At 43.5% G+C, this 20,804-nt stretch overlaps 1 protein-coding gene across 6 annotated transcripts in view; it reads right to left on the bottom strand.

Moving 5' to 3' along the window:
* Positions 1 to 20,804, bottom strand: part of LARP4B (La ribonucleoprotein 4B) — a 108,614-nt gene that overhangs the window by 69,016 nt on the left and 18,794 nt on the right. For all 6 annotated transcript variants that reach the window (XM_089311829.1, XM_089311830.1, XM_089311827.1 and 3 more), the window contains exons 2-3: positions 4,412 to 4,531; positions 2,623 to 2,682 (exon numbers count right to left, since the gene is read on the bottom strand). In XM_089311829.1, coding sequence (XP_089167955.1) covers positions 2,623 to 2,682; positions 4,412 to 4,531 — 180 coding nt within the window. The remainder of the gene's footprint in view (positions 1 to 2,622; positions 2,683 to 4,411; positions 4,532 to 20,804) is intronic.

Raw genomic sequence — 20,804 nt, 5'->3', positions numbered from 1 at the left:
CAAGGTAAGAATGTTCAAAATGACCCCCCTTTACTACAGACAAAATGGAGAATACTGTCTTCCTTACATCTCAATGCTTCCTATCTCCATGTTGATACTTAGCCTGTATCCAAGCGTCAGACAAAATTTAGCAATATAATCGTGTGTATTTTATTAGGGCTACTTGTAGACATGTATGTATCCTATACTAACCCATGAATACCATCTCCATAGAAAATGTCTTATCCAACTTTTTCATTCATGCTCAGCTTTGCTGAATGAATAAATACTCTAATCTTATTCATTGAGTACTAACCTGCCTGCCTACGAGACAAAAAGCACTCAGAGATAAACAGGGCACAGAAAAGGCCAATTCACAGGTGCAAAGCACAGGAATGGGAGAGAAACAGGGATTAACTGTAAATGGGCATGGAGACAGGTCTTAGTGGTATCAGAGAAATGTTCTAAAACTATATTAATGGGTTATGGGTGCATAAATCAGTAAATCTACCAAAAATACTCTAATTGCATACTTTAAATGTGTAAGTTTTACAGTGTGTAAACTATACTTCAATAGTTATTTTTTCATTTTATTTCCATATTTTATTAATATAAAGAGAAAAGATTTCATAGGTACAGTTCCAAGAAGACAACCATACTTCCTTTACTCCTCCCCATCCCAACCCCTCCCTCCCTCTCTTCCTTTCATCAGTTTTGCATTATTTTAATCCATCTATATACACAGGCTTAATTCACCAATAGTTTTTTTTTGGGGGGGGGGAGGGGAGAACAGGCAGAGTTAGACAGTGAGAGAAAGAGAGACGGAGAGAAAGGTCTTCCTTCCGTTGGTTCACCACCCCCAAATGGCCACCACGGCTGGCATGCTGCGGCCAGTGCACTGCGCCAATCCAAAGCCAGGAGCCAGGTGCTTCCTCCTGGTCTCCCATGGGGGTGCAGGGCCCAAGGGCCTGGGCCATCCTCCACTGCCTTCCTGTGCCACAGCAGAGAGCTGGACTGGAAGAGGGGCAACCGGGACAGAATCCAGCACCCCAAATGGGACTAGAACCCAGGGTGCTGGCGCCACAGGCAGAGGATTAGCCAAGTGAGCTGAAGCGCCGGCCAATAGTTATTTTTAATAAATGAACAGAACGGGCCAGCGCTGTGGTGCAGTGGTGCAGTGGGTTAACACCCTGGCCCATATGGGTGCCGGTTCGAGACCCGGTTGTACCGCTTCCTGTCCAGCTCTCTGCTATAGTCCAGGAAAACAGTAGAAGATGGCCCAAGTCTTTGGGCCCCTGCACCCACGTGGGAGACCTGGAAGAAGCGCCTGGCTCCTTGCTTCAGATCAGCACAGCTCCAGCCATTGCGGCCATCTGGGGAGTGAACCATCGGATGGAAGACCTCTCTCTTTCTCTATCTCTGACTCTCCTTTCTCTGTGTAACTCCGACTTTCATATAAATAAATAAATCTTTAAAAAATAAATAAGTAAATGAACAGAACATACCCTGAAGTTTACAGCTTAACAGAAAACACATGTATATAAACTCAAATAGTTCTAACAAGTCATTCATAATACACTATTCTTATACCCTATCAGTAATCGAATTGTGTGGTCTAATAAAGATTACTTTTTTAGGCTCATTGATTATCTAGGCTTATAAGCTGTCATTATTTCACTATGCTTTCGTAGGTGACAGGAAGCTATATAATGCATCTGATTAATATTACCAATGGTTAGATATAAACCTGCTCCTGGGGCCGGCGCTGTGGCTTAGCAGGTTAACGCCCTGGCCTGAAGCACCGGCATCCGCTGGTTCTAGTACCAGCTGCTCCTCTTCCGATCCAGCTCTCTGCTATGGCCTGGGAGAGTAGTAGAAGATGGCCCAAATCCTTGGGCCCCTGCACCCATGTGGAAGACCTGGAAGAAGCTCCTGGCTCCTGGCTCCTGGCTTCAGATTGGCGCAGCTCTGGCCGTTGCGGCCATCTGGGGAGTGAACCATCGGACGAAGATCTCTCTCTCTCCTCTCTCTGTGTAACTCTGACTTTCAAATAAATAAATAAATCTTTAAAAAAAAATAAACCTGCTCCTGAAATATTCAGATATTTGGGCATCACTGTTATAATCCTCCTCCTACTCAGCATTCAACCTTGACAGAAAGACTAAACCTTAAAGAGACTAGTTCCTTAAATAACTCTGTTAAAAATATTCCTTCAACAATCATAAAAACTACAGATAAATGACCATCAATACACAGTCACTAAACTAATTCAAATTTTCTGGAAACCTATAAAGTGTTACCTGTCCACACCCTTAGGTATACTATGAACACTGCCAGTTAAAAGAACATTTACAGCAACACCATTTATAAATGCCAGAAAAAGATAAATAATTTAAGTGCCCTCAATTCAAACAGCTAAAGCAATGTTGGCATATCAACATAAAGAAAATACCATATGCCAAGCAAAAAGGACTAGCACTTGGGGATATATAGATGAAATCATGCTAAGTGGGAAGAAGGGAAAAGTGAAAATATTACTACTGATTACAACCATTTGGATCCACAATAAACACTTTTCATAAGGAAATATCTGCGAGCCTCAGTTATGATTAAATAATGTGATTAAGCTGGGAAATTAATTACCTGACTCAAAGCTGGGATGGAACTTGTTTGAGAAGTGGTTTGAGATATAGGACCATTCATCTGTAATATTGAAAACATCAAAAACACCATCATTACAAAATAAGACATTTGGATTTTCAAGCCACAATAATAAAGCAAAGCCAAACCTACTGAGAAATGCACAGTTTTATATGACAAAAAAAGATCTAAGAGCCTTAACATTTTAAAATGTGAACTTACTATTCCTTAGGTCATATTCTTCATAGTTTTAATGGAAAAAATTAAGAAAAGCTACTTTTGCAAAAGTAATTTAGAACTTTTAGGGCTGGCACTGTGGCACAGCGGGTTAACGCACTGGCCTGTATTGCCAGTGTCCCACGTGGACGCTGGTTTGAGACCCAGCTGCTCTTCTTCCAATCCCGCTCTCTGCTGTGGTCTGGGAAAGCAGTAGAAGATGGCCCAAGTGCTTGGGCCCCTGCACCCGTGTTGGAGACCCAGAAGCTCCTGGCTTCAGATGGGCGCAGCTCCGGCCGTTGCGGCCGTGTGGGGAGTGAACCAGCAGATAGAAGACCTCTCTCTTTCTCTCTGTCTCTCTCTGTCTCTCCTCTGTGTAACTCTTTCAAATAAATAAATAAAAATCTTTAAAAAATTTTTTTAAAAACTTTAAATATTCCTGCTCAGTATAACAAAATGTTCAAAATGAACCAAGGTAGTCAAAATATAAATTTGTAATAAAATACTACTCAACTCTTAAAATACCCTAGTAGGATGGCTGAACTGTGATTAAAAGTACTTACTTTATTTTCTTGACTTAAAACACAAAGATTTAAATATGTAAGAGCTTTAATAACCTTTTTTTTAAAAAGACAGATTTACAGAGAGAGGTCAAGACAGAGAGAGAGGTCTTCCATCTGCTGGTTCACTCCCCACACGGCCGCAAGGCTGGAGCCACAGAAATCCGAAACCAGGAGCCAGGAGCTTCCTCCGGGTCTCCCACATGGGTGCAGGGGCCCAAGGACTTGGGTCATCCTCTATTGCCTTCCCAGGTCATAGCAGAGAGCTGGATCGGAAGAGCAGCAGCTGGGACTAGAACTGGCGCCCATATGGGATGCCGGTGCTTCAGGCCAGGACTTTAACTCGCTGTGCCACAGCGCTGGCCCCATAAGAGTTACAATAACCTTTTTATCACCTAGTACTTGTAGTTTTCTCTACTAAGCAAAATTCTTTCAGACTGACATGAGTTCAGTATATATGGCACCTTGGCATTTGAGGAAACAGCAGAAGCAGGCCATAGGAAATAGAAAGTACATTCACCCCTCCCCTTAAGGGGAAAAAGCTAGCTGACCTTACCTGGAAAATGGGTCAAAAGACCCTCATTCCAGAGAAATCCTACTCTATACTGGGAGAAAAAGAATTCCACACAGGGACACAAAGAAAACTCTGAACAAACAGGCTTTGCTGAATTCTCCTCAATTCATTACCATCAGCTCACAGCCCCCTTTGTCAAATCACATGTCAAGAACTTCCCACTTCTGTACCATACTTAACATACAGTTTCCCTGGTGGATCCTCATGTCTGCAGACTCCTGTGTCATGTAAGATTTATTACTTAACAACAGCATGCTTTCCTCTTAATAATCTTCTACTATACATCAGATGGGTGAGAAAGTTTTCTTCCCTAACATTTACATGTGGATTCTAAGATACTCCAGTGCTACTTTCTGATTTTCTTATTAAGTTCAATGTAGAGTTCTTTATCAGAAAGAGAAGAGGAACGGACTCCCTGGCCCTCCCTTCCAATGGCACCCACCAGATGAGAGCTGTCCTTGCCCTCTTGGACTCGCTGCGCCTGCGGTTCAGCCACAACTTTAGCGTCCTGATCAGAAGTCATGGGCTCCACTGGGAGAAGTTTAATGTAAACTTCAGGATGCTGTAAATGCAAAAACAATAAATAGGTCATTTGAAGGGTGTAATGTGGTTTATTCTTAAAATTACTAAGGAGGGGCCAGCACTGTGGCGTAGTAGGTAAAGCCAGCACCTATAGTGCTGGCATCCCATATGGGCACTGGTTTGAATCCTAGCTGCTCCACTTCCAATCCAGTTTTCTGCTATGGCCTGGGAAAGCACTGGAAGATGGCCCAAGTCCTTGGGCCCCTGTGCCCGCATGGGAGACCCAGAAGAAGTTCGTGGCTCCTGGCTTTGGATCGGCCCAGCTCCAGCTGTTGCAGCCATCTGAGGAGTGCTGTCTCTGTCTCTCTCAAACAAATAAGTAAGCACCCACTAGTTTGTTTATTTGTTTGAAAGTCAGAGAGAGAGAGAGACAGACAGATAGACAGACAGAATATCTTTCATCTGCTTATTTACTCCCCAAATGGCCACAATGGCCACTTTGTTTCTTATTTATTTGAAAATCAGAGTTATAAAGACAGAGATGTAGAGAAAGAGATCTCGACAGATCTTCCATCCACTGGATCACTTCCCAAATGGTCCCAATGGCCAAGGATGAGCCAGATGGAAGCCATGAGCCAGCAGCTTCACTGGGGTCTCAACATGGGTGACAGAGGCCTGAGCACTTGGGCCATCTTCTGCTGCTTTCCCAAGCCATTAACAAGGACCTGGATTGGAAGTGGAGCAGCCAGGATACCAACTGGCACCCATATGGGAGGGATGTTGGTGTCACAGGCAACAGGTTTACCTACTATGCCATAATGCTAGTCCCCAGCTACTCTGTTTCTGATCCAGTGTCCTGATGTATCCTGGGATATATCAGATGATACCCAACTACTAGGGTCCCTGACACTCACGTGGACAATCAAGATAGAGTTCCCAACTCCTGGCTTTGGGCTGGTCCAGCCTTGGCTATTGTGGATATTTGGAAAGTAAATAAAATGAAAATAAACAAATTAAAAATTAAAATTTGTTTTTTTAACATCAAGAGGGTAAAAAATGTTGATTAAGTATGGAAAGAAAAAGCAATCCCTATATACTCTTGGTAGGAATATAAATTGGTGTAGTTGTTATGGACAAGAGTATGGAAATTCCTCAAAACTTTAAAAAAATTGAACTATATGACCCAGCCACTCCTTTTCTAGGTATATATCAAAAGGAAATGAAATGACCACCTCATGAAGATATTTGCACATCCCATATTCACTGCAACATTATTCACAATAGCAAAAATAGCAAAACGACCCAAGTGTCCACTGATAGATGAACAGATAAAGAAATCATGGTGTACACACAAAGGAATACTATTCAACCTTAAAAAAGGAAATCTTATATGCTACAATGCAGAAGAACCTGAAAGATAGCATGCTATGTGAAATAAACTAGGTACACAAAAAAAAAGACAAATACTGTATGACCTCACTTATATGTGGACTAGTTTTTTAAAAGTTGAACACATAGAACAGAGTAAAATAGTTATCAAAGGATGCAGGGAGGAGGTAGGGTTACATAGGTCAAAGGGTATAAAAGTGTAATGTGTAGAATGACTAAGTCTAGAGAGCTAACACAACACATACTGTATACTGGAAATTTGTGAAGAGCATAGATTTTAGGTACTCTTATCACCACCACTCCACCACAGTAACAATGTGAGAAAATGCATACGCTGTCATATACAGGAGTACACATAAAAAATAAAAACAGAAAAATCACAAAATCAATAGAATGCAGAAAGGCATATAGTTTTTTTTTTCTTTTTTAAGATTTATTTATTTATTTGAAAGTCAGAGTTACACAGAAAAAGAAGGAGAGGCAGAGGGGAGAGAGAGAGAGAGAGAGGTCTTTCAACTATTGGTTCACTCCCCAATTGGCCACAATGGCCAGAGCTGCACCAATCCGAAGCCAGGAGCTTCTTCCCGGTCTCTCACATGGGTGCAGGGGCCCAAGGACTTGGGCCATCTTCTACTGCTTTCCCAGACCACAGCAGAGAGCTGGATTGGAAGAGGAGCAACTGGGACTAGAATCAGCGCCCATATGGGATGCCAGCACTGTAGGCTGGAGCTTTAACCAGATGCACCACAGTGCTGGACCCAGCATATAGTTTTTAAATAGTTTTTGACTAGCTCTATTAATTTTGTTTTGTTCAAGGACAAGCCCTCAAGACAAATGAACAATTAAACAGGAATCACTTGGAGCTGGTGTTGTGGCAGAGGGTCAAGCTGCTACCTGTGAAGTGGGCAACCCATATAGGTGCTGGATCCAGTCTTGGCTGCTCCATTTCTGATCCAGCTCTCTGCTAATTCACCTAGGAAGGCAGAAGATGGCCCAAGTGCTTGATCCCTGCACCCATGTGTGAAACCTGGATGAAACGCCTGGCCCCAATCTGGCCCAGCCCTAGCTGTTGCAGCCATTTAGGGAGTGAACCAGTGTATGGAAGATTCTTTCCCTTTCTCTTTCTCCCTTTCTCTTTCTTTCTTCTCTCTCTCTCTCTCTCTCTCTAATTCTGCCTTTCAAATAAATGAAATAAATCTTAAAACAACCTGAGTATAGTTATACTACTCTGAAGTGGCCTTTGTGATGTACTGACTTATTTCAATGGCCAGACTCCAAACTTCACATATAATATTTAATTTTCCCAAATGATTTAAAAAGTAACCATAAGAGAAGCGCCTTGCCTAGTGGTTAAGACACTAGTTAAGACACGTATGTCCTTCATCGAGAGCTTGAAATCAATGCCTGGCCATGGCGTCTGACTCCAGTGTCCTGTGCTCGCTTTGGCAGCATATATACTGACTCCAGCTTCCTGCTACCGTGGGTCCTGAGAAGGCAATGGTGATGGTGCAAGTAATGGGGTTTCTGCTACATAAGAAACCTGGTTACAAAAGTATAACATTATGACTGAACTTCAGAATACACAGATTCAGGAGTTTAGTTTGTATATTCCAGGTCACAGCTTGTAACCCTCAGATGCACTGGAGAATCACTGGAGGAAACTGTGATCTTGCAGTTTTGTAGTTTAGACATTTGTATTTTTAAAACCCTATGCTGGGGCTGATGCTGTGGCATGGCAGGTAAAGCCCTGCCTGCTGTGCTGGCATCCCATATCGGTGCCAGTTTGAGTCCCCGCTGTTCCACTTCCAATCCAGCTCTCTGCCATGGCCTGGGAAAGCAGTGGAAGATGGCACAAGTCCTTGGGCCCTGCACCTGCATGGGAGACCTGGAAGAAACCCCTGGCTCCTGGCTTTGGATCAGCTTAGCTCTGGCCACTGCAGCCATTTGGAGAGTGAACCAGTAGATGGAAGACTCACTCACTCACTCTCACTCTCTATCTCTGTCTCTGCCTCTCTGTAATTCTTTCAAGTAAAATAAAATCTTAAAAAAAAAAAACTTGGGGGGGGGGGGAACCTATGCTGATGTCTCTGAAATACCTGAGCAAAAAACTGTTTCCAAGACCCACACCATCCCCACCAAGGAAGATGAACTAAGAGGACAGGAGAGCAGCTGAGGCACCCAAGCTTACTTCCCACATGAGAACGGATGAATTTAGTTTTGGAAATATCTGTGTGTCATTAAAAATTCTCACAAAACAAGGCCAGAAAATAAAGAGGCAGATTAGTACCCAACTGATTAATAACAGAATATGGTACCAATGCTTTCACCAATATTAACTTCTCTCAGAAAATACTTGCTATTAATAGCCCTCTGGGGAGGACTGACGCAGTGGCATAGTAGGTTAAGCACCCGCCTGTGGCACGAGCATCCCATACGGGCACTGCTTCAAGTCCTGGTTGCTCCACTTCTGATCCAGCTCTCTGATAACGTGCGTGGGAAAGCAGCAGAAGATGGCCCACGTCCTTGGGCCCCTGCACCTGCGTCGGAGACCGGAAAGAAGCTCCTGGCTCCTGGCTTCAGATTGGCCCAGCTCCAGTCATTGCAGCCATCTGGGGAGTGAACCAGAGGATGGAAGACCTCTCTCTCTGCCTCTGACTCTCCGCAACTGTCTTTCAAATAAATGAATAAATTAAAAAAAAAAATAGCCTTCCGTGGTCAGACCGTGGTGTAGAAGGGTAAGCCTCTGCCTGCATTATCAGCATCCCATATGGGTGCTTGTTCAAGTCCTGGCTGCTCTTTTTCCAATCCAGCTTCCTGCTAATATGCTTGAGAAAGCAGAAGATGGCCCAAATACTTGAGCCCCTGCACCCACATGGGAGACCCTGATGAAGCTTCTTGGCTCCTGGTATCAGCCTGGCCCAGCCCTGGCTATTGAACCAGCGGATGGAAGAGCTTGCTACCTCTCTCTCTCTCTCTCTCTCTCTGTCTCCCTCTCTTTCTCTCTGTATATCTGCCTTTCAAAAAAATAAATCATTAAAAAATAGACCTCTGTTTGAAAATAGGCCATGAGAAATAAAATTGACTAGAAGAGTCCTTTAATATATATATACTACCTCTTGAATTTTTCAGACAATTAGGAATTAGGTTCCTCCTCATAGAAATACCAGCCACACCATATATCACGTATTCTTGCAAAGGCAACAAGTGTTTGATGCAGCAGTTAAGACGCCTGCATTTCATGTCAGAATACCCAAGTTCAATTCCCAGCTCTTCTTATGATTCTACCTTCCTGTTAATGTGCACTCTGGGAGGCAGCAAGTGATGGTTCATGCAACTGGGTTCCTGACACCAACATGTGAGAACTAGTTTGAGATTCCTGGCTTCTATCCAACCCAGCCCCCAACCTGGGCCATCTGTTGGCATTTGGTTAGTGAACCAGATGTGACATCTTGATCCCTCTCTCTCTTACTGCCTGCCTTTCAAAGAACAAACCAACAAGCAAGTAAACAAAAAGGGATAGGATTAATCCCTTAGCAAATAAAAGGGACAGAGGCACACCATGGGGCTTTACACAGCAGGAGATGATTTGTCAAGCAACACAGCCTCCTCAATACAAGCAGACTTAAAACACTGGCCATGGCCACCACCATGGCTCATTTGGCTAATCCTCCACCTGCTGCGCCAGTAACCCCGGGTTCTGGTCCCAGTTGGGACGCTGAATTCTGTCTCAGTTGCTCCTCTTCCAGCCCAGCTCTCTGCTGTGGCCCGGGAAGGCAGTGGAGGATGGCCCAGGCCCTTGGGCCCTGCACCTGCATGGGAGACCAGGAGGAAGCACCTGGCTCCTGGCTTTGGATTGGCGCAGTGCGCCGGCCATGGCGGTCATTTGGGGGGTGAACCAACGGAAAAGGAAGACCTTTCTCTCTGTCTCTCTCTCATTGTCCACTCTGCCTGTCAAAACACACACACACACACACACACACACAGAGGCCAGTGAAAACTTGTTTTCCTTGAAACCAAATATTCTAAAAATAAGAACCAGAAAAACATCCTATCAGTGCTGACAGTACTAAAGAATTACTGTATTTTCTCCAGCTGTGATAATGATGTTGTGATTATGTTTCATTTACAGAGAGAGAAAACCTAGAACAACAGGAGTGGGGAGCCTTTTTTTCTGCTATCAGCCATTTGGATATTTATAACATCATCTGCAAGCCCTACAAAATTATCAGCTTAAAAATTAGCCTGAGGAGGCCAGGGCTGTGGCATAATGGGTAAAGCCACCACCTGCAGTGCCAGCATCCCATACGGGCACGGGATCTAGACACAGCTGCTCCACTTCCAATCCAGCTCTCTGCTATAGCCTGGGAAAGCAGCAGAAGATGGCCCAAGTCCTTGGGCCCCTGCATCCACATTGGAGACCTGGAGGAAGCTCCTGGTTCCTGGCTTAGGATTGGCGCAGCTCTAGCCCTTGCAGCCATTTGGGGAGTGAACCAGTAGGTAGAAGACCTCGCTCTATCCGTCTCTGCCTCTGCCTCTCTATAACTCTGCCTTTCAAATAAATAAATGTCTTCAAAAAATAATAAAATAAAATAAATTAGCCTGCTACTGATTTACTTTTATTTCCAGCCCTGCCTGCAGTTTCAGACCAAATGATTTCACAAGTCTTATGCAGCCCATAGGACGGACCTTCAGTACCCATTTTAGAGTTCCATGGTGAAATGGTTACAGGGAAAAAGAATACAGTGTGTAGAATTTTTCTCAATTTGGGGGACAGAGACATGAAGGTCCATAACTGTTTATCCTGAGAAAGAGGTACAGTGATTCATTATACTACTCTGTTTAGTCTTCTGTATTTGAAATTGTCCAAAATCAAAGGTTACAAAAGTAATGATGGCATAGCCTCAGTAAAATAAACCGTGATTTTGACTATCCATTTTATCTATAAGTTATCTTTTCACCAATATCTCTTAATTACTATGTACAGGGCTGGCGCTGTGGCTCACTTGATTAATCCTCCACCTGTGGTGCCGGTATCCCATATGGGTGCCAGGTTCTAGTCCTGGTTGCTCCTCTTCCAGTCCAGCTCTCTGCTGTGGCCTGGGAAGGCAGTGGAGGATGGCCCAAATCCTTGGGCCCCTGCATCCGCATGGAAGACCAGGAAGACGTACCTGGCTCCTGGCTTTGGAATGGTGTAGCTCCGGCCATAGCGGCCATTTTGGGGGTGAACCAACAGAAGAAGTCCTTTCTCTCTGTCTCTCTCTCTCACTGTCTAACTCTGTCAAAAAAATTACTATGTACAAATATCCACATATGGAGCTTTTGAAAAAAGTCCTGCAACTGTAGATTTCCAAGAGAAGGGATTATTGATAGTAAGAAAAATACAAAGCCTTGAAATTGGACTTTATCATGTAATGCCTGAATCTCAAATGAGATTTAATGTATGATGATGCAAGTATTAACCATAGTTTCAATAAATAACTAAGGTTTCCATTACTGGTTCAAGAGACCAAAAGATTTAAACTAAATAAACAATTGCTTCCTGCATGGGCAAAAAGCAGGGCTTTAAATGGCAAATAGAAATATTTAAAACTAGGGGATAAACCTAGAGCAACAGCAAAGTATTTTCTGGCATATGAGCTAGTTTTCAATGTGGCTTTCACACTCCTCAATGCCTTACAGCTTACATAAAACCTTATTGAATAAAATGAAGGAGTCACTTTCCTGATTTGATCTTTTTTATATAAAAAGCATAGAGAGGGTAAACCCAAGTGTTCTCTCTCCTGTCTGTGGTTTCCATGCTAACAATACTTTGAAAATCTCATCTGTCAAACAAACAGCCTAACAAAATTGTACCAACCTTGTTCAGCACTTGGGGGAATGTAAGTCTCTTAGATTTCACACTGGTTTTCTTTTTTTTTTTCTTAAGACTTTATTTATTTATTTTAGAGGTTGAGTTACAGACAGTGAGAGGGAGAGACAGAGAGAAAGGTCTTCCATTCGCTGGTTCACTCCCCAAATGGCTGCAATGGCCAGAGCTGCGCAGATCCAAAGCCAGGAGCCAGGTGTTTCTTCCTGGTCTTCCATGTGGGTGCATGGGCCCAAGGACTTGGTCATCTTCTATTGCTTTCCCAAGCCATAGCAGAGAGTTGGATTGGAAGAGAAGCAGCCAGGACTAGAACCGGCACCCATATGGGATGCTGGTGCCAAAGGCGGAGGATTAACCTACTGCACCATGGTGCCAGCCCCTCACACTGGTTTTCTAAAGACTTCTTTACATATAAATCAGAAATACTTGATTCAAAATAAAATATTTACTGCAATCTCTTAGGATACACAAAGCAATCTTTAAAAATGTTAAACAATCTATTTAAATAAACTTAACTATGTAGCAGGTTGATAGCATGACTATTCAGAGAATTATTATTATGACTAAAAGAGCATGGGGCACTACTGTGGTACAATGTGTGCACAAATCTGTATCGGAGTCCACTTCTGCTTTGAATCAGCTTTCTGCTAATGCACCTGGGAGGCAGCAGATGATAGCCCAACTACTTGTGTTGCGATCACCCACACAGGAGACCCAGGTCGAGTTCCCGGCAGCTGACTTTGGTGACGACTGACCATAGCTGCTGGGGGCATTTGGGGAAGGAACCAGTGTATGGAAAATATCTCTATCTCTTTCTCTCTTTCTCTTTCTTTCTCTCTCTCTCTCTCCCTCCCTCCTTCCCTCCTTCCCTCCCTCCCTCCCTCTCTCCCTCTCTCCCTTCCTTACTCCAACAAGAAAATTACGAACAACTAAAAATGGTTGCAAAGCACCTGAATAAAAAATTAGTGCCTACTCAGCTTCTGATCTAGCTTCCTATTCATGTGTCTGTCTGGGAAGGTAGTGAAGTATGGCTCAAGCTCTGAGGTCCCTACCACCCATGTGGGAGACAAAGACGGAGTTCCTGACTCTTGGCTTTGACCTGGTGCAGACCTGGCTATTGCGGTCATTTGGTAAGTGAACCAGCAGATGGAAGATCTCTCTGTTGTGCTTTAAAACAAAAATATCCTTTATAAAAAGTTATAGCATTTTGAGCTTGAAAGGAAGCACTCTTCTTAAAATAGAAACTTTCTTTTATGAATCCATTTCTAGAGAGGTAGAAGAAAATACAATAGGAATTAAGAGTTCCTCATTCATTTGGCTTATTCTGTTTGTTGGATTATACTGGTTTTAATCTCACAGCTGCCAGCATCACTCTATAATATATAAAATGCATATTCTCATCTTACAGCAGAATATTTTGAGAGTACTTTAGGGTAGATTAGTCTATATTCCTTCCATGCACCTTGCATAGATACAGGATTTAAATGAACTTCTTGTGGGAACATTTACAGAACAAACTACTGTTTCCAGTATTGCTATAATTCTAGTTTTTCAGAGTTGATATCTTGGGTCCAGCACTGTGGTGTAGTAGGTTAAGCTGCCACCTTCAATGCCAGCATCCTATATAGGAACTGGTTCGAGTCCCAGCTGCTCCACTTCCAATCTAGCTCCCTGTTAATGTACCTGGGATAGCAGTGGAAGATGGCCCAAGTGCTTGAGTCCCTGTACCTTATGGGACACCCAGAGGAAGCACTTAACTCCAGGCTTCAGCCTGGCCCAGCCCTGGCCATTGCAGCCATCTGGGGAGTGAACCAGCAGATGGATATCTCTCTCTCTCTAATATTGTCTTTCAAATAAAATAAAATTTAAAAAAAATTTTTTGGTATTTCTGATAGTTTTTTCTTTTTGCTGTGTGCCATTATAGTAAATGTGTCACTCAAAAATACTGACGGATGAATGAAATGAATCCAATCTCAGCAAAGTGGTTGCTTAATTAAACCTTTAAAATGGCATCCAGCATTAGGGAACTCATAAGCAGATGCTATTGATAAACTTCAAGATGAATCTAAAAATTTTTCCTTTCATACTTGTACACCTGTGCTTCTTCTGAAAAAGGCAGCAGTCAGAAAATGTGATTTATTTTTTTATAGTTCATTCTGCTGCTAAGGAAAGCATAAAATTAGTTACAAGTTATAAAAATGTGTTTTTTAGGATTATCTTTCTAAGACGCAATCTTGCCTAATATTTTCCTTGGTCATATACTGATCACTACAACAAGGGAGAGCTATTTCCCAAACCTTCAACCTCTGTGTTACATAGTACAACATATTTACTTCATATAACCTTAAGTAGAAAGGGTAATACTACAGAAAAAAAAAAAGTTCATAAAGATGTTAAATCCTGGGGCCAGCAACAGGTTAGGCTACCACCTGCAATACCTGTATCCCATGCCAGTACTGGCTGCTCTACTTATGATCCAGCAGAGATGCTAATGCACCTAGAAAAGCAGCAGAAGATGGCCCAACTCCTTGAACCCTTGCACCCATGGGAGAGACCCAAATGGAGTTTCAGGCACCTGGCTTTGGTCTGCCCCAGTGCTGGCCATTGTGGTCATTTGGGGAGTGATGCAGCCAATGGAAATTCACTCTTTCTCTGGCTCTCCCTCCCTAACTGCCTTGTAAATAAATACTTTTTCAAAAAGATGTTAAATTCCATAGCTTAAAAGCGAGCTTTCCCTCCATTTCCCTCAGTTTGGCAGCATTTTTTCCCATTAAAAATCACTTTCCATGTTAAGGCTATGATCTGTGGATGTGCCAGATTCACTATGTCTGACCCAGCAGCACGCTGTGCTAGAAACCCAATGAAACATTTCCTGCATCATTCCGTGTCCCCTCAATTCTGCCCTGCCCCAACCCAAGTCTGTTAGACCAGTCTGCTCATTTGCCACAGATGCACTTTGAGCTGATTTCTGAGCTTGCTGCTATCTTTACTTAGCTACATACTAACATTGTTGATGGCAAACAAAATGTTTCTAGAGCACAGAGGAGGGGGGGAAAACACTGTTGACAATTCATATGCATTACTACCCTTTAAGCAAAGACTAGTACTGCCTGATTCAGTATCTTTCATATTTTACTTTTATCTTCCTTTAAGGCTAACTCCACTGTGGGTTTCATTTTTTTATATTGAAAAAAAATTTGACACACAAAAGTACATATTTATACGGGATACTGTGTGATGTTTCAGTATCTGTTTACATTGTACAAAATCTGGTCAATATACTCAAAAATTTAACATTTCTTTCTGCTGAAAACATTCAAACTACTGGTGCCAGTACTGTGGCACAGGGAGCTAAGCCACCACCTGCAATGCCTGTATCCCATGTAAGAGTGCCAGTTTGAGATCTGGCTGGTCCGCTTCCCATCCAGCTCCCTACTAATGTCTGTGAAAGCAGATTAGAGTAACCAAAGTACTTGGGCCCCTGCCACACATGAGACAGCCCAATGGAACTCTGGGCTCCTGGCTTCAGCTTGGTCCAGCCCTGGCCACTGCAGTCATCTGGGGAGTGACCTAGCAGATGGAAGACTTTCTGTGTGTCACTCTCCCCTTCAAATAAAATGTCTTAAAAAAAAAAACTTGGGTGGGGGGAAGGGGCTGGTGCTGTGGTGTAGCAGTAAAGCTGCCACTTGCAGTATCAGCATCCCATATGGGCACCGGTTCGAGTCCTGCTTCCACTTCCAATCTAGCTCTCTGCTACAGCCTGGGAAAGAGGCAGAAGATGGTCCAAATCCTTGGCCCTGCACCCATGTGGAAGACCCCGAAGAGGCTCCTGGCTCCAGATTGGCACAGCTCTGGCCATTGCAGCCATCTGGGGAGTGAACCAGTGGATGGTCTCTCTGCCTTTCTGTAATTCTGCCTTTCAAATAAAATAAATAAATCTTTAAACACACACACACACACACACACACACACACACACAAACAGAACTTCTGGGGGCAGCACTGTGGTGTAAAGGGTAAGGCCACAGCCTGCAGTGCCAGCATCCCATATCGGTGCCAGTTGGAGTCCCGGCTGCTCCACTTCCAATCCAGCTCTCTGCTATGGCTTGAGAAAGCAGTAGAAGATGGTCCAAATCCTTAGCACCATCATGGGAGAGCTGGGGGAAGCTACGGGCTCCTGGCTTCAGATTGGCCCAACTCCAGCCATTGTGGCCACTTGGGGAATAAACCAGTGGGTAGAAGACCTCTCTCTCTCTCTCTCTCTTTGCCTCTGCCTCTAACTTTGCCTTTCAGATAAATAAATCTTAAAAAAAAAAAGCTTCAAAATACCATCTTCCAGTTTTTTAATAAAGAAATAAAAAGAACATTATCTACAATCTCCCTATTATTCAAAAGAACCCCAGAACTTCTTAATCCTATCCAGCTATAATCTAGTACCTCTTACTCAACCTTTCCACCTCTCCTTGCCCCCTTTCCTGCTTAGCTTCTGGTAACCATGACTGTAATTTTAACCTCTATGAAATCACTCCCCCCCCCCCCAAGACTGTATAGGAGTGAGATCATGTGGTAGTTGTTGACTGGCTTGATTTATTTCACTTAACATAACGAGCTCCAGTTCCATCCATGTCATTGCAAATGAGATTTCACCCTTTTATGGCTGAATTGTATTCTATTATGCACATGTACCATATTTTTCTCATCCATTCATCAGTGAATGGACTTAGGCTGTTCCCATTTATTGGCTATTGTGAATAGTGGGACGATAAACACTTGAATACAGATATCTCTTCCACAGACGGACTTCATTTCCCTTGGATATGTACCCAGTACATATGATCCATGTTTCCTGCTAATGTGCCTGAGCACTTTCCATCCAATTGAGACCCAGATGAAGCTCCAGGCTCCTGACTCAGCCCCAACGGTATGGCCACTTGAGGAAAGAACCAGCAGGTGCAAGATTTCTCTGTGTCTCTCCTCTGTCACTCTGCCTTTTGAATAAATAAATAAATCTTGAAGAAGGAGGAGAGAAAGAAACTGTATAATAGTAAGTAAAGAGTGAGATGGGAGTAGTAGTAGGAAAACTAGAACTCAACATATGCTGCTCAAACTGGGGCAATATTTCTTCCTAGCAAACCAAAACAAAAGACTAAGGTTCCCGACTCTTCCACAACAATTTCTAGAACATAAACTATAACAGTAAAACAATATATATGAGTAAACAGAGTTAGAAAAATGAGCCAGCGCCGCGGCTCACTAGGCAAATCCTCCGCCTTGCAGCGCCAGCACACCGGGTTCTAGTCCCGGTCGGGGCGCCGGATTCTGTCCCGGTTGCCCCTCTTCCAGGCCAGCTCTCTGCTGTGGCCAGGGAGTGCAGTGGAGGATGGCCCAAGTGCTTGGGCCCTGCACCCCATGGGAGACCAGGAGAAGCACCTGGCTCCTGCCATCGGATCAGCGCGGTGCGCGGGCCGCAGCACAGCAGCCGTGGTGGCCATTGGAGGGTGAACCAATGGCAATGGAAGACCTTTCTTTCTCTCTGTCCACTCTGCCTGTGAAAGAGAGAGAGAGAGAGAGAGAGAGAGAGAGAGAGAGAGAGAGAGAGAGAGAAAGATAGATAGATAGATAGATAGATAGATATTTACTGAGGCTGGTGCACCGGGTTAACACCCTGGCCTGCAGTGCTGGCATCATACATGGGATTCAAGTCCCAGCTACCCACTTCTGATCCAGCTCTCTGCTATGACCTGGGAAAGCAGTAGAAGATGGCCCAAGTCCTTGGGTCCCTGCACCCACGTGGGAGACCCTGAAGAAGCTCCTGACTCCTGGCTTTGGATTGTCACAGCTCCAGCCATTGCAACCAACTAGGGAGTAAACCAGTGGGTAGAAGACCTCTCTATTTCTCTCTGCCTCTCCTCTTTCTGTGTAACTCTTTCAAATAAATAAATCTTTTAAAAAATGTTTACTTACAGAGAATGTTTTCACTTTTTTCCTATAGAAAGACCAATTTCTTAAAGTACTACAATCACATCTTCAAGTATGCTACATTAAAAGAAATGGAGTGGTTATCCACATCAGGGCTCCAGCCAGCCTCCTGGGAGATCCATGTGGAGCTCCAAGCACCTGGCTTCAGCCTAGCCCAGCCCCGCCTGTTGTGGCCTTGTGGGTAGTAAACCAGGGGATGGATGATCTGTCTCTGCCTCTCTCTCTGTTGCTCTGCCTTTCAAATAACAAATAAATCTTTAAATAAAAGTATCTTGAATTTGTAATGAAAGGCAGAGAAAAATCAACAAGCTATCAAAAAATTTAGAAGAATCTACAAGAGTTCTAAAGTAGCAAACAGCTGTTTGATGATGACAAAGTAGATATAAAAAAATGGCAACTTGTCTTCCTCCAGTTCTTATAAAGCCCTATAGTTATTCCCTAAAGTCTTATTATCTGAACATACAAATCACCTTCTTTAACAATTAATAGCCACTTAACAGCATTTTAACTAATGATAAAGTAAAATTCTTGGGCTGGCACTGTGGCGCAGTGGGTTAACACACTGGCCTGAAGCACCAGCATCCCATATAGGCGCCGGTTCGAGACCCAGCTGCTCCACTTCCAATCCAGCTCTCTGTTGTGGCCTGGGAAAGCAGTGGAGATGGCCCAAGTCCTTGGGCCCCTGCACCCACATGGGAGACCCGAAGAAGCTCCTGGCTCCTGGCTTTGGATGGGCGCAGCTCCGGCCACTGTGGCCAATTGAGGAGTGAACCATGGATGTTAGACCTCTCTGTCTCTCTCCGCCTCTCCTTTCTCTGTGTAACTCTTTCAAATAAATAAATAAATCTTCAAAAATTTTATTTCAAGATATATATTAATGTATTGGCTTCTTTTCTTGAATTTAGTATTTAAAAAAAAAAAAAAGATTTATTTATTTGAAAACACAGAGTTACATAGAGAGAGGAAGAGACACAGAGAGAGTTCTTCCATCCACTGCTTCACTCCCCAAATGGCCTCACTGGCCAGGGCTGAGTCAGACTGAAGCCAGGAGCCAGGAGCTTCATCTGTGTCTCCCACAAGGTTAGCAGTGGTCTGAGCACTTGGGCTACCCTCTGCTGCTTTCCCAGGCTATTATCAGGGAGCTGGATAGGAAGTGGTGCAACTGGGACATAAACCACCATCCATATGGGATGCTGGCATTGCAGGCAGTGGCTTTACCCATTATACCAGGACACCAGCCCCAAAACCAATTTTTGTTTGTTTCCACCAATCCTTTCTGATGTAAAAACTGAGGAAAAAGTATTTTGTGAAATTTCCATTAGTTCTCTTTGTGTCCAGGCTATATTTGGGTACCCTGTGAGGTATGACTCTTAAGAACTATACAGGATTATAACTGTTATGGAATATTTCCCTTTCACTGAAGTGCAAAAAATGTCTATTAAGAATACTAAATTTGGAGCTGGTGCTGTGGCACAGGTTAAACCATTGCCTGATGATGTGCCAGCATCCCTTATGGTGGATGATCTCTGTCACTTAAATAAATCTTTTTATTAAAAAAAAAAAAAAAAAAAAAAAAAAAAAGGATCGGTCCCATCCAACAGCCAACATTAATCCTTCTTTCTATGGTCTGTATCCCATTCTCTCTGCTCTTCTGTCACTACTAACTTCTAATCTCTCATTTTCTGGTTCCTGCGTGTCTCTGCTTAAATATGCCCAAGCCTATTCTACCTCAAAAGACACAAAGTGAGGGACCAGTTGTGACAGAGAGGGTTAGGCCACAACTTGCAACACTGGCTTCCTGTATCCAGAGTGCCAGTTCAAGTTCCAGCTGCTCTACTTACGATACTGCTTCCTGTTAATGTGCCTAGCAAAGCAGATGGTGGGTCAAGTACTTGGGCCCCTGCACCCACATGCCAGACCCAGCTAGAGATCCTGGCATTGGCCTAGCACAGCCCTGATTGTTGTGACCACTTAGGGAGTGACCAAGTAGATGAGTGATATTCTCATTCTCATTCTCTCTCTCTCTCTCTCTCCTCTCACTTTACTTTTCAAATAAAATTTTTTTCAATTTTAAACAAATTATTTATTTGCATTGAGAGTTAGAAAGGGAGAGACAAGGGGGCAGAGAGAGATCAATCTTCCACCTGCTGGTTCACTCCTCAGACAGCTGCAACAATCAGGGCTAAGCTTAGCTGCAGCCAGGAACCAGGAGCTTCAAATGGGTCTGCCACATGTGCAGCAGGGGCCTGAACATCTAGGCCATCTTCCGTTGCTCTCCCAAGTGCATTAGCAGGGACTGGATTGGAGATGGAGCAGCCAGGATTGCAGGCGCAGCTTGATCTGCTGTGCAACATGAACTGCTTCTATGTCCTGAGGATTACTTGTTTTTGGGTCTACTGCTTCTAGTATTCTTCTGTTCTGTTATACATAATGTACTATAATATTCTGTGCTAACCAATTTTCAATATATTGCATTTAGTGTTACCCTTTCTCCTTACACTAGGAAATTATAGGTCTAAGTGACATCATTTTAAACAACAGTTGCACCTCCAGCACCCAAGTGGCAGTAAGAACTTAACAGGTGGTCAGTCATGGTTTATCAAATGAATGATTGCATGAATCCTTTCTGAAGAGGTACACCTGAGTCCTGGTTTTGTTATTTAATTGAGATATTATGGAAATTAGGTGTATCCCAGGGGCCATTGCAGTGGTTCACTTGGTTAATCCTCCACCTGAGGCGCCAGCATGCAATATGGGTGCTGGATTCTGTCCCGGTTGCTCCTCTTCCAGTCCAGCTCTCTGCTGTGGCCCGAGAAGGCAGTGGAGGATGGCCCAAGTGCTTGGGTCCCTGCACCTGCATGGGAGACCAGGAGGAAGCACCTGGCTCCTGGCTTTAGAATGGCATAGCTCCGGCCATGGCGGCCATTTGGGAGGTGAACCAATGGAAGGAAGACCTTTCTCTCTGTCTCTCTCTCTAACTCTATCTGTCAAATAAATTAAAAAAAAAAAAAAAGAAAAAGAAATTAGGTGTATCCCTTTAGGTTTCAGTTTCCACATTCATCATATAGATACAATACTTT

Source organism: Oryctolagus cuniculus, chromosome 13 (genome assembly GCF_051225735.1).
Source record: "Oryctolagus cuniculus isolate XC-2025 breed Fujian yellow rabbit chromosome 13, ASM5122573v1, whole genome shotgun sequence".
In the NCBI taxonomy this organism is placed as follows: domain Eukaryota; kingdom Metazoa; phylum Chordata; class Mammalia; order Lagomorpha; family Leporidae; genus Oryctolagus; species Oryctolagus cuniculus.
Note: the sequence above shows the minus strand (reverse complement) of the source record. Positions and strands in the feature narration are given on the sequence as shown.